Here is a 14,377-nt window from a genome sequence, read left to right as displayed (position 1 = left end):
TGGGGGTGTACGGGTCTATAACTGCGGGTGTACGGGTCTATAACTGCGGGTGTACGGGCCTATAACTGCGGGTGTACGGGTCTATAACTGGGAGTGTGCGGGTCTATAATTGCGGGTGTACGGTTCTATAACTGCGGGTGTACGGGTCTATAACTGGGGGTGTACAGGTCTATAACTGCGGGTGTATGGGTCTATAACTGCGGGTGTACGGGTGAGAAGTGGGCGGTAAGGACAGAGACCATGGCGGTGAGAAGTGGGCGGTAAGGACAGAGACCATGGCGGTGAGAAGTGGGCGGTAAGGATAGAGACCATGGCGGTGAGAAGTGGGCGGTAAGGACAGAGACCATGGCGGATGCTCTCTTTTCTGAACACATCACTATGCTGTGTGGCTTTTAGAGCCTCAGAGAGCAGCGAACATCCAAAGCCAACCTCCAGGGAGTCAAAATGGTGACAAGTGAACCCTTGCTCATCAAGAAGGCTGAGCGGCAAAGGTAAAGACGGAAGAGGACACTAAGGGAAGCACACCACCATTGGCTGCGAAGTGTACGGTTGAGGACAAAAGGATCACACACAAAACTTGTAGTCGCCAAAGCAGTTTCTCACAGGGGAACGGGTGGGCGTGTTCGATGAGTGTGGTTTCTTCCCGTGAGAGAGGGAAGTAACGAATAAGGAAAGGGGGAAGGCCAGGGTGAATTTTGGTGAAGGGAATCGGAGGGCTCGATATAAACTCATTATTTAAATGTATACAGAGAAGTGAAGAGGCTATCTAGGTGTGAATGGACTGACACACACACTTATACTTCCTGGATGTCTACCAAGTGTGCCTAAGGTGACACTGCAGGAGCAATGAGTACATCAACACCCAGATTTGGGTTTTTAGATACTTCAGTAAAAGACTCAAAGCTTTTTGGAAACGGAGAAGTTAATTTCAGCTGGGCAGTGGTGGCGCACGCCTTTAATCCCAGCAATTGGGAGGCAGAGCCAGATTGATTTTTGAGTTCGAGGCCAGCCTGGTCTACCGAGTGAGTTCCAGGACAGCCTGGGCTACACAGAGAAACCCTGTCTTGAAAAACCATTAAAAAAAAATTAATTTCAGGACAAAGGGACAGGAACACCCTCCCCTCTCCAACCAACCAACCAACCAACCAACCAACCAACCAATCAATCAATCAATCCCGGGAGCTAGTGAAACAGTAGGACTGGCCAACCACAAATATAGTAATTATAATTCAACATTTATCTGTAGCCATTTTGTTCTTAAAAGGGTAGACATTAAGAATCAAGATTTATCTGAACTAGGGCTGGAGAAACAGCCCAGCGGCTAAAAGCATTGGCTGTTTTTCCAGAGGTCCTAAGTTCAATTTCCAGCAACCACATGGAGGCTCACAACCATCTGTAACTATAGTCCTGTATGAGTCCAATGGCTTCTTCTGGTGTGCAGAGGTACATGCAGACAAACACATCCATATCCATCAATAAACAAGCCTTAACAAGTTACCTGAGCTGCCTCGTGCTGCTGTGCTGCCTAAAGGATATGTAGTTTGGGGAATTTATTTGTTTGTATGAACCTTTGTCTGCTGTTTTCCACTGTTTTTCCTAATTAAAAAATATATCATATTGTGAATGTATAGTAAAAAATACTGTGTTTAAAAAGTTTGAGCGAGGGCTGGAGAGATGGTTAAGAGCAGTGATTGCTCTTCTAGAGGTCCTGAGTTCAATGCCCAGCCACCATGTGATGGCTCACTTCTGGTGTTTCTGAATACAGTTACAGTGTATTATATACATTTAATAAATAATAAATACTTTTTTAAAAAGTTTGAGCTAATTTAGATGGGCATATGTCTTCAATTTCCATTAAAGGAAAGCAGAGGAAGGCAGATCTTCGTAGGTTCGAGGCCAGCCTGGTATACATATCGAGTTCCAGGACAGTCAGGGCTACAAAGAGAGACCCTGTCTTAAAAAAATTGCTTGAACTAATTATTTTTTTGCTGTGTGATAGTATTATCTATATGACATGTAGTTTGGTGTATCTGTATATAGTTTATATTCAATTTTGTCCATGTTCATTATTTTAATTATTTTTAAATATGTAAATCATAAAAAATGAGAGGAAAGTAGAAGGATATTTGGGATGAGGAAGGGGGTCTGTGACAGGGAGAGGCAGGTAGTAAGGGGCAACACATGATCAGAGTACATGTTATAGACACATATGGAAATCTAATGAAACCTGTTATTTTGTGCAACAAATAAGTGCTAAATTTATAAGTTGTTTCAAGTACCAAAAGTCAAAAGTATAATCCTTCTGTACTTAGCTCTTCTAGCTCATAAACAGAATCACTGTCATTAGTTTCTACTTCAGCTTTCATGTTTTGTCTTTCAAAACAAACAGATGCTTAGAATCTGGAAATGTTCATAAGTGCTCACATATGGCTGCTCTGAGAAAAGTCACCTTTATTTGGTCTGACATCTTAACAATCTAAGTTGTCTACAATCATTCTACTGGTTAAATAAAATTTCTTTTCCAAAGCATCATAACCATGTCTGTCATAGTTTACTAAATCCACCCAGGATACCTGTAGAGGTACAAGGCCCACCCAGGATATCTACAGATGTGCAAGACCCCACCCAGGATATCTACAGATGTGCAAGGACCCACCCAGGATACCTGTAGAGATGCGAGGACTCTGGGTCAGGGCTGCCTAGATAATGGACCTTGCTTTGGGCATAAATGGGAACTTAGTATCAGTATTCTTCTGAGACAAGTTGCTGCTCACTAGGTTCTAAAAGGGCAGCAGCCAGGAACCTCTGTCTTTTCTAAATGCTATCCCCCTCTCTGGAGCTGGCATGGGTAGCACCCTAGTCATGGGCATCCCTAAACCCAGCTGTGAACATCACAAGTGAGGAATCTTCTTAGACGTCTGAATGAACCTAGAGGCTACATCACAGGGATTTGTGTCTCCACGTTTCTTTACTGGAAATGTAGAATCTAGATGTGTTGAGGAAAAACTTGAATATTAAGTTAGGGTCCTCTCTGTGGAAGAAGAGAAAAAAATTATTACCCTCGAACAAATTATTTATTGTATGGGGCTAGAAGGGAAATAGAGCAAAGAACACATGCTACATGTCCACAGGTACCACAGACCAAAAATGTGATCAGAATACGTGGCCATGGACCTTTCAGATGTCCAGGTATCAGTGAGGATGAGCTAGGACTGCCCCAATATGCACTATGCTATTTGGAGAAAATAGTATATTCTGGCTCATATCCTCATTCTTAATTTTTTTAAGCAACAATTTTCTCTTTTTTTAATACCCAATTTTTATTCCTTGCCTCTCCTATCAAAGAGATATCAAATAAACAACAACAACAAAACAGAATAAAAAAACCTTTCCGTTTTAGCCATTCACCTTCTCCATGGATCGGACAGATTTCTGCAAAGTTTTGGTATGAAACCAAATAATCAGAAACTAATTCTTTTTTTTTCTTCTTTCCATTCACTTTCTCCTTCTTGCTCCACCTACTCACTCCAGCCCATAGGTTCTTAGTTTCTTATTATGGATGGTTGTGAGCTACTATGGGGTTGCTGGGATTTGAACCCATGACCTTGGGAAGAGCAGTCAGTGCTCTTAACCGCTGAGCCATCACACCAGCCCAGAAACTAATTCTTAAAGAGCTGAATATCAGGCCTGGAATATTGCTCAGGGGAGAATTCCTGCCTAGCATTTGTGAGGCCACTATATGACACATGAACCCTGTCTCAAACCCTGCCACCATATGACACATGAACAAACAAACAAAAAAATCTACACCATTAAAACATTCTCAGTTTTTAAGAGTCTGGGTTTCTCTTGCTATGATAAAATATCTCAGGGAGCAACTTGGGGCACAAAGGCTTTATTTCGCTTACACTTGTCCATCGTAGTCCTTCACTGCTGGAAGGCCATGGAAGGAACCTGGAGGTGGGAATTAAAGACGAGGCTCGTTCCTACGGCTTGCTCAGTCTACTTACTTATACCGCCCAGGGCCAGCAGCTCACAGGTGGCCATGCCCACAGTGAACTGGGCCCTCCTACACCAATTACTAATCAAGAAAATGCACAACAGGCTAATCTAGTGGGGCATTATCTCAATTGAGATTTCCTCTTTCCAAATTACTCTAGCTGGTGTCATGTTGACAGGAAACCAGCACATAATTCTTTTACCCCCGTAGTCTCTTTTTAGGGAAAACAAACAAAACCAAACAAATAAATAAAACCCAAACTGTAAAAATTGGCTAAAATCCCGTTAGTCGCATGGAATTTGTGGAGACTTTTGTCTGGGTGGCGCTACCCTGCCTCCGTTCTGCCGTCTCACTGATTATTTAATCTGGGTTGGAGAGTCTATAAAAGCATGCACTACTGGACTGTTTGGGCTGCAGGGGAGAGAGCCCATGGCCTGAAGAACAGCATTCTAGATACACATGTGGGATTTGACTCCGCAGTCTTGTCTGCTTGTATACTCAAGGCCTCTACTCTTGACCAGTGGTAATTTTTCAAATGTGTCTCCAATGACCTAATTTGAGTTTTCAAGAGGAATTCTAAATTTTAACTTTTACTGTTATCTTTTCCTTTCAAAATACAATTTCACTTAACAAATCAATTTAACAAACTCTTATAAAATTCTGGTTTAGCAAATGTTTCTGAAGTGTCTACCCCTGGCTAGATAGTCATGCTCCTTGACTGTTTCACGTCGAGGATGAAGAGAAAGTCTTAGAGGCACCATCGTGGCTAGGGAATCTTAAAGGTACATCTGAGTAGTTAGGATTGGAGAAAACCTGGGAAGGCTCTGGAAGACAAAAGGACTGTATGTTCAAAGGGATGCTGCCAAAAATTCAGATACAATAATGCCTGGAAAGACGAGTAGTCATAGTGGCAAGAGAGCCTTGGGCTGAGAGTCAGAGAGCAGGATGTTAACAGAGGGGGTGGGAAGTGGAGAGACAGAGGGAAGCCAGCACAGCCTTCCTGGTTTGACAGTTGGAAGAGGGATCTGGGCCGGACTGTCTAGTCTTTGGTGGTGGGCAGATTCAATGGACAGAATGAGAACCGGATGGAAGGAGAGTGAGCAACTGGGAGGGGCGTGGTACCAACAGTGAGGTGGAGGGGCTGGACTGAACCAGGAGGGCCATCCTTCTGTCAAACAGGACGACAGTCGAGGAGACAGGTGAGTGAACATGGTTCTAGATTTGGAGACAAGATGGTTTTCATCTGAAGTTTTTGAGCTTTTTTCCCCCCACTTTGGGGTAAGGAAGAAAAGAACAGCTACAGCATTTGCTAGGAAAGAAGGATGAGGCCAGAGACCCCATGGAGTGAGATGGACTTTGAAACCACCAGGGTGGAAAGTGGAGAGATCTTCCTTGCCATAAAATGAAATAATTGATTATGGAGATAACTGGAAAGAGGAATCCTCCACTTATAGCGTCCAGCACTTTAAATATGTGGCAAAGGAGTTTGTAGTCTGCATTTGAGTACCATTGCATTTGGGCTCCAGCATCTAGCAGGGACATGGACATGCTGTTTGGCAGGTGGCTGCAGAGAAGGGGCCACAAGGAATGAAGGTTCCCATAGTAGGGTTCTGTCTAGGTAGTCACACACCTAGAGAGGAGTGGACAGGTTAATTTTCTGTTTGAACGGAAATCTCCAGTGTGCGTCTTCTTTCTGGGCCAGAGTCGCTTCCCGAGACTCTTGGTCTCTGAGATACTTGTAACCATCTAGTAGTAGGTGCTCTGCGCCAGAGTTGCTTCCCTAGACTCTTGGTCTCTGAGATACTTGTAACCATCTACTAGGTGCTCTGGGCCAGAGTTGCTTCCCGAGACTCTTGGTCTCTGAGATACTTGTAACCATCTAGTAGGTGCTATAATTCTTTCTGATAAAGTTTTAAGTAATCAGTGAAGGAAAGGAAAGTTGATAAGACTAAGAAGGTATGTTTTAGAAATGAAAAACTTTGTTACGTCACTTGGGCTAACCCCCACATTGGGACCTATTCCTGAGAGCTTCTTTGTGCTTCTTTGGACCAGAGAACCTACTTGTCACCAATGAACAGCTCCAGCTTCATCATAACCACGTGCGTGTGCGATCACTGGATTAGCGTCATTGACCTTATCAGTATAAAGCTTCCTTCGAGGCTGCCACTACACCCGCTCCTGTCTCCTGGACAGGCCATCCGCACAAACCAGGGACCCCAACTAAGCACAGTCACTGATATGGACCAGTCCACCTTGAATTTAGAATGGCTTGCGTTTTTTTATTGTGCTAGTATTCTAGTGTTCTGACTGACAGAATGTGGAGTTTCCTCAATTATCAGAATTTCAGGTTACTGGGAGAACTTGAAAAGTCTTAGCCCATTTATTTTCTCTTTTGTATTGTTTTCTTTTTTCCTTCCCTCTCTCTGTCTTTCTTCTTTCATTTCCTCTTTCCTTAATCAGAATGCCAGTCAAGAGACCACCATGCTTCACCCAGTGTGGGTCTGCAAAAACTTCCTTTTGCTTTCAGCCACGCCTGAACTGCGAAGGACATGCCCTTCCTGAGTGTCCTGACTATTCTTTCTGTCTGGCACTCTCTCCAAAGGGCTGGCTGCTGAAATGTTCTCTTTCCAGAACTAGGCAGATGGGATCAGGAAGACGACTCCACTTTGTTACTTTCATTTTTCAGAATAATACCATAGGGCTAGAAAGATGGTTCAGATGGAAAAAATGCTTGGTATCCTGAGTTTGATCCCTAGATCTCACAGTGGAAAGAGAAAACTGACTTCCAAAAGTTGTTCTTTGACTTCTTACATATGCTCCATGTTACACTCAAACACACACACATGCATACACATGCATACATGCACATACTCTATATACCACGATCATGTTTTTCCTTAATTAAAAAAGAATGTTATTATTAAGTATATAAAAGTGATTATTACTACAATAAAATTAAATTTATGTTTAAACTTGTGGTGAACTTTTGATTACTGGAATGCCGTGTGGTCATGTGTCCTGGGAAATACAAAACCAGGAACAATGAAGTTAAGTAAGCAGAACACAGAATACAGAAAAAGAATTAGAAACCAAGGCAGATATTAGAGGGCAGAAGAAGAATGGAGAGAAAGAGAGTAGAAGCAAACTAGAAACTTGACAGGGCCGAGGAGCTGAGCAGATGAGGAGAGAGCAGAATTAAGTTGACGAAGGGAGAAAATAGAAGAGAAGCAGAGCAGACGCGGTATGGGAGCAGAATACAACAGGGGCTGAGGAGGGAAATATGAGACTAAGAAGAGAAGGAGCTGCAGGGAGAGCAGAAATCAGCAGGCAGGCTTTTCCTACGAGACACTTAACTTATTTAGCAATAAAAGGGAAGAAGGTTTTCCTTTTTCTGAGCAAAAAAGGTTGGAGCTTATTTTTCATCCAGAATGGGTGAATTCTTTCTGCGCTAGCTCAATAAAACCTGCTCATGGAGGCTTTTGCTCTCTCTGTCTGTCTCTCTTTCTGTCTCTTTCCCTCTCTCCTCTTTCTCTCCATATATATATGTATATATATATATGTGTGTGTGTGTGTGTGTGTGTGTGTATGTGTGTGTAAGTATGAAAGTTGATGAGGCAGACTGCTGAACCCAACAAATAAATATGAGACAATGAATGTGCATGTATGAATGTGTGTATGAAGGTATGTGCGTTTGTGCATATTTGCTTGGGTAAAAGATTTTCCTATTGCTAGCATGACTCTTTTCTCATGGTTCAATAAAAGCTTTATTACTCCAAGTCTCTCTCTTATCTGGCCAGTGAAAGGTGAGGTTTCTGGGCAAGAGCAAAAGGAGCCCTAGCAATTAATCCTTCACTGAATGCCCCAGTGTTTAACAGTAGGGTGTTAATTCGCCAGAGACCTGCAGTTTTTGGCATCAGAGTAACTTAGAGTTAAGACAGCCAACTATAGAGTAAGCAAGAGTTAACTTTTCTAGCACTAACCAAGCAGAGAGATTTATAAGGTAAATAATAGAGAGTTAAGTTTCCTTGGTGTTTAATGAAGCATAGAACAGTAATGAAGAGTTAAGCTTTTAGCACAGAGCAATGAGTTAAGTCCCCAGCCCTTAATGAAGCATAGAACAGAAAGAGTTAAGTTTTTTAAAGCACAGAACAGTAAGATAGAGTTAAGTAGTAAAATAAAGTGTCGAAAGCTATAGAAAAAAGAAGCCAGTGATTACCAGCCACAGAATGACCAAGAGAGTGTTGAAAAATGTCCCCTGAAGCTACCAGCTCCAGCATCCAGCATAGTTAGAAAGTTACAAGGCCAGAGATCATCAATTGTTTGACCTGCATCCATCCAGCATCTGTGCCCACTTCAGTTTCTTCCCCTAAGACCAGGCAGAAGCACTGGCAAGACTCTAATCTCAAAAATAAATAAATAAATAAATAAATAAATAAATAAATAAAATAAAACAACCTCAAATCAAAAACTTTGGTATTCATGGGTTGAAGTCAGATCTTTGCTTAATATCCCATAGTACACAGGGATCACACACACACACACACACACACACACACACACACACACGTCATCCAGCTTAATATGGCCAACAATGACAAGCAATGTGATTGATGAGGCCTTTCCTAGTCTAGCCTGTATGGTAGTACAGAAGCGAGGCTTTGGAGCGGTTTGTCAGAGGAAGCAGTACTTGATCTAAGTGGATTGAAGCTGACTTTTGCATGTGGGTGAGAGGTCCAGTTTCATCCTTCTGTGTACAGATACATGTGTTTTGTTGAAAGAGGTTTACTTTTCTCCAATGTATACTTTTACTTCCCTGTCAAAGAGCTGGAGAGATGACCTAGCAGTTAAAAGCACTGGCTGTTCTTGCAGAGGACCAAGGTTCAAGTCTCAGCACCCACATGGTGGTTTACAATCATCTATAACTCCAATTCAGCAGATATGAAGCTGCCTTCCAGCCTATGCAAGCAGGCTATCTCATGTGCACAAACATACATGCAGGCAAAAAAAATACACATAAAATAAAAATTTAAGTAAAAAAAAAAAACAACAGCAACAACAAAACAGTAATTTGCCTCGAGTTTTCCAAATCTGTCTGTAATGCTGACCCCGCCCCCATTATAAACCTATCTAACTGGTCAGATTTTAGTATCTTTCTGAAGAATGGCAATCTTAAAATATGAAAGAAAAAAAACCAAAACCAAAACCAAAGCCCTGAGCTCAGAGAGGAGCATGGGTAAGGCGACAGGGAATGAGCAAGTCACTGAGAAGTTATTCCAGGAGAAGGCTCTGCAGAGGAAGCTCACTCTGGGCAGGTGCTGGGACGGATGCACTTGCTGAAGCATGACTTGGCATATCAGATCACAGACCGAGGGAGGCTGCAAATGCCAGATGGTGTAAGGGAACCGTCTACAAAAGAAGGCACTCCCTCCATGTGTGGAAGAGAAAATCCGCCAGCAATAATAGGTCAGGTTACTTGGCGCTAGGGAAACCCACCCATCACCCACGGTGGAGGGGAGGAGGCCCAGCAGAGGGAGCCTGGCATTCATGCTGGCCTCTGCGAAGGCCTCAGGGAAGATTTCTGTCCTGTTCCTGCTCGGTTCTAAAAGGTCACTGCCTAGTGTGACATTCAGAGACTTAGAGGCCTCCTGAGACGCTTCCCAGGAGTCAGTCACAGCCAGATAAGGTGAACACCTGCTGTGAGCTCACGTGGGAAGAGTTCATCCGCAGCTGCTGCTCAGAGTGTGGCCCTCTGACCAGCAGCACGCAGGAGCTTGGACAAAATCCAGTCTGGGGGCTCCCTCGACTACTGAGGGGAACCTGAATTTTTCTTTTTCTTTTCTTTTTTTTTGATTTTTCGAGACAGGGTTTCTCTGTGTAGCCCTGGCTGTCCTGGAACTCACTCTGTAGACCAGGAAGCTGTCCTCGAACTTAGAAATTCTCCTGCCTCTGCCTTCCAAGTGCTGGGATTAAAGGCGTGCGCCACCACCGCCCAGCGGGAACCTGAATTTTAAAAGACTCCCTGGAAGTCTATACAAAGTTTGATAGACACTGTCTATAGGTGTGGAGTCCATATGCTACATTCTTAGAAATTAGAATTTATTTATTTATTTATTTATTTATTTATTTATTTATTTTAAAGATTTATTTATTAATTATATGTAGGTACACTATAGCTGTTTTCAGACACTTTTTCTTCTTGCTCTGGCCCCACTCACTCGCTGTAGCTGTCTTCAGATACACCAGAAGAGGGCATCAGATCTCATTACGGATGGTTGTGAGCCACCATGTGGTTGCTGGGATTTGAACTCATGAGCAGAGCAGTCGGCGCTCTTAACCACTGAGCCATCTCTCCAGCCCCCAAATAGAACTTTGTTAATGTCTTAGTTAGGGGTTTATTGCTGTGAAGAGACAACATGACTAAGGCAACTCTTAGAAAGATGGAGACAGCTGAGATTCTACATCTTGATCCGAAGGCAGCAGAAGGAGACTAGAAATTTGAATTTATTAATTTTCTTTTTTCAAATATAATTTTTTAAATGTGACAAAAAAGATCCATCCTCCATCTAAAACCTGTGTCTTTCCCGAAGGTAAGATAACCAGAGAGAATTTGATATTTAAATTTTTCTTTTTAAACTTGGTTTATGCCAGGCAGTGGTATCACACACCTTTAATCCCAGCACTTGGGAGAGAGAGGTGGACAGATCTCTGAGTTCAAGGCCTGCCTGGTCTACAAAACAAGTGTCAGGACAGCCAGGGCCACAAAGAGAAACCATGTTTCAAAGAACCAAAAACCAATCAACCAACCAACTAAACAAAAGAAACAATAAATACCCGGTTTACATGAAAACCAGCACTTGCTTAGCTGTCCCAATTTTCTAAACTCTATAGCTTTTTATATATTCTAAGCAAATTTTACTTCATGAAGAGATTATATTTGTCACAGGCTTGTAAAATCTTTGCTTTCTGTCTTCTAGAGTGAAATGTATTTGAATTTGGTCTCTATGTTCTTGGAGATAATTTTAACTTGGCTTCTTGCTGATAATGTGGAAGGTAGCGTCTGTGTTGAAAATGTTTTGGCAACCTGCTAAATGTCTGAGAACTCTGAGAAATGACCTGCCTGAACCTAGGAAGAATTCAAGAGGTTTTGACCCAGCATCCAGGACAGGCCCGACTGCAGTCCTGACCATGAATGACCAGACTGCAGTCCCACGCATGACAACACAGATTTACAGCCTCAGCAAACACACAAATCAATTTTAGTCTTGGCCTCTAAAGGTATAAGGTCTAGGAGAAAGCTTACAGATAAATTAAATGTTCATTCAAATGCCCTTGTGATTTTTTTTTTTTACTACTGAAGAATGTTTTAAATGTATTTTAAATGTTTGGACTAAGTGAGAGGAAGGGATAAAGGGGCTCCAGGGTTAGAACTAAATGGAAGCTCATAGAAAAGCTCACTCTCACCTGATTGTCGAACACGCTGGAGAGTTTGCTGGACCAGAACCTCTGACCTTGGGACGATGATGATGAAGTCTACTTTGCTAAAGTGGCCGAGGTCCAGGCTCTGGCTGCCACTGTCTGCAATCGCACACACCTGAGATAAGAGTCTTCTGGCCACTGTGAGTTGTGGTTGATAAATTTGGAAGGTTTCGTTATCTACATCTAAAATTAATAAAAGTTATAAGAACAATATTAATTTAGTTCTTCGACAAGCACTATGAATCCATTTGGAGACATAAAACACAAAGGCAAATCAATGTTTCACAACCAAGAATTCCCACTTGCTATTCTCACTCAATACTGACCTTTATGGATTTCCCCATTTCCCCCTGAAATCTGACTAAAAAGATATGCTCAGGAATGGGATATGACAGTTTTACAAGCAAATTACTTAAAAACTTTGGGAATGTCTTACAACACTTTTGCTAGTAGTGGAAACAGACTACACTGTCACAGCTGGACCAGGACTCAGCTGCAGGGAGGGTCCTGGTCCAGCTCCAGCTCTTTAGGCCTCTCAGCATTGCCCAGGCCCATCTAGGGAGGGAGTCAATGCCGTAGCTATAATACTGTAGGATTCCTTTGAGTTTTTCTGGATGATACCACAATAGACATTTCTCCTTCATCAGCAAGCCAGCTGCAACATGACCTGAAACCCCTCTATGACTAGACAACACAGGCCAGAGACACAACCTTCACTTTTCTTCCTATTTGGCTTGGCTCTGCCATCCTTTGTGACCTGGCAAGCCTAGGACATGTAATCATTACCAGTGCTTATGCCAGGACTACCCAAAGAGACCTACCTGCCTTGTAACATAGGCAGCTGGCCTCTCAGTAGGTGATATACTGCAAAACACTGTCCAGATACTGCATGCATGCCAGTAATCCATTCTTATAAGTTCTCACCAAGCCATCAATCCCTATGCACACCCCTTCTCCCCACAGACAACAGAACGCCTGGGCAGGTAGCTGGCACGCCTCTTAGAAGGGTTGCATTCTCTCAGGGTCATATGTTGGCAGTTTGACCGAAACACAATCTCAAGGGCCTAATTAACTAGTGCTGATGAAAGTTGTCTAAACTCAACTGAGGTGTAACTGAGGCGTCCAGTACTCACAACGCCCTAGCTACTCTGGACACAGAGGGCCTCTTGCCAGCAGAAAGAATTGACTGGCAGAGCCTGATGCTATGAGTTTGAACAGCAGAGCTGGGAAGAGAACAGCTCCGCAATGGGAGACACATCTAATGTGTACGTAAGGCCTGGGTTTGATTCCTGGGGTCTGAAAAGAAAAAGTGATGCTAGTGTGAATAATCTTAAAGTTTTTAAAAAATTATTGCACATGACTGTTTTACTGGTATGTATGCGTGTGTACCATCTGCATGCCTAGTGCCCCAGGAGGACAGAAGAACACACCAGATCCCCTGGACTGGTGCTATAGACATTTGTAAGTAACCACGTGGTGGCTGGGAACTGAGCTAGGGTCCTCTGGAAGAGCAGCCAGTGCTCCTAACCATAGAGCCATCTCCCTAGCCCTTATATAATTTCCCCCCACTTGCTCCCCCACCCCAGACTGCAATTAAGAGGCTGAAGAGATGATGTCTCAGCAGTTAAGTTAAGCAGTTTTTGCTTCTGCAGAAAATCCGATTTGATCTGTAGTACCCATGTCTACAGCCTTGGAGGATCCTTGTGGGCATCTGAGCATGCCCGGCACACATCCATACAAACACACACATACACATAAGTAAAAAATGAAAATAAAAAAATCTCCCAATGAAAGAAGCCTGTCCTCCAACCTAAACGGGTCATTAGCTCCTCGGTCCATAGGTCGACGGGGACTAAATGTGTAGAGATGTGTATGTATGACTTAACTTAGCAAACTCTGAAGTTTGATGAAATATAAAACAACAGTATCTTTTGTAAATTTTTTATTATAACTTTTAGTGTTGGTGTGTGTGTGTGTGTGTGTGTGTGTGTGTGTGTGTGTGTGCATGTGCCCGTGTGTGTATGTGCCGGTGTGCCACAGCACACGTGTGGAGGTGATAAGACAGCATGCAGGAATTGGCTTTCTCCTTCTACCATATGAGTGAGCCCTGGGGTTCGAACTCAGGCCATCAGGTTTGGTGGTAGTTGCTTTTACCCATGGGGCCATCTTGCTGGTTTCAAGCAACACTTATTTTTATTTTATTTATTTATTCATTTAGATCTTTTGAGACAGGGTCTCATTATGCAGCCCTGGCTGTCCTGGAATTCACTATGTAAATCAGGCTGGCTTTGAACTCACAAAGGTCGGTCTGCCTTCTGCCTGGGCATACTGAGATTAAAAGTATGCACTGCCATGCCTGGCTGACATTTCTTTTTAAACTAAAGCATATTATTTTTTTAAAATGTGTTTAGAGTTTTGGTAGCATATACATGTCTGGTTCCCTCAGAGGCCAAAGGAGGTCCTGGATCTACTAGATCCCCTGGATTCCCCTGATTCTCCTGGATCCCCTGGATCCCCCGACTAGAGTCAGATGGGACAGTGTGGGTTCTGAAATGAAACCCTGGTTCTCTGAAAATCAGCCAGGGCCCTTAACTCCTGAGCTTTTTCTCCAGTTCCTTCAAGCAACATTTTGTTTCTTTGGTTGGTTTTTGTTTTTTTCAGGCAGGGTTTCAGGGCTTCTCTATGTAGCCTTGGTTGTCCTGGATGAAAGATGTGTGCTACCATCACCCTGCTTCAAATAACCTTTCTTAAATAGGGAACCAAGGGTGTACTTAGAGAGCTGTATGTATTCTGAGAATTAAGAAATATTTAATTAACTGATTATTACTGTTACACATGTATGTATAATGTGGTGGTGTGTGTGATTACATGTGTGGAAGTCAGAGCACTTGGTTCTCTCCT

The 14,377-nt window shown here is 42.9% G+C and overlaps 1 protein-coding gene across 4 annotated transcripts in view; it reads right to left on the bottom strand.

The window, feature by feature from the left end:
* Greb1l (GREB1 like retinoic acid receptor coactivator) overlaps positions 1-14,377 on the bottom strand; it is a 265,485-nt gene that overhangs the window by 45,044 nt on the left and 206,064 nt on the right. For all 4 annotated transcript variants that reach the window (XM_031364954.1, XM_031364953.1, XM_031364956.1 and 1 more), the window contains one exon: positions 11,462-11,659. In XM_031364954.1, the coding sequence (XP_031220814.1) occupies positions 11,462-11,659 (198 nt within the window). The remainder of the gene's footprint in view (positions 1-11,461; positions 11,660-14,377) is intronic.

Source organism: Mastomys coucha, unplaced genomic scaffold (genome assembly GCF_008632895.1).
Source record: "Mastomys coucha isolate ucsf_1 unplaced genomic scaffold, UCSF_Mcou_1 pScaffold13, whole genome shotgun sequence".
Lineage (NCBI taxonomy): Eukaryota > Metazoa > Chordata > Mammalia > Rodentia > Muridae > Mastomys > Mastomys coucha.
This window is presented reverse-complemented; position numbering and strand designations above follow the sequence as displayed.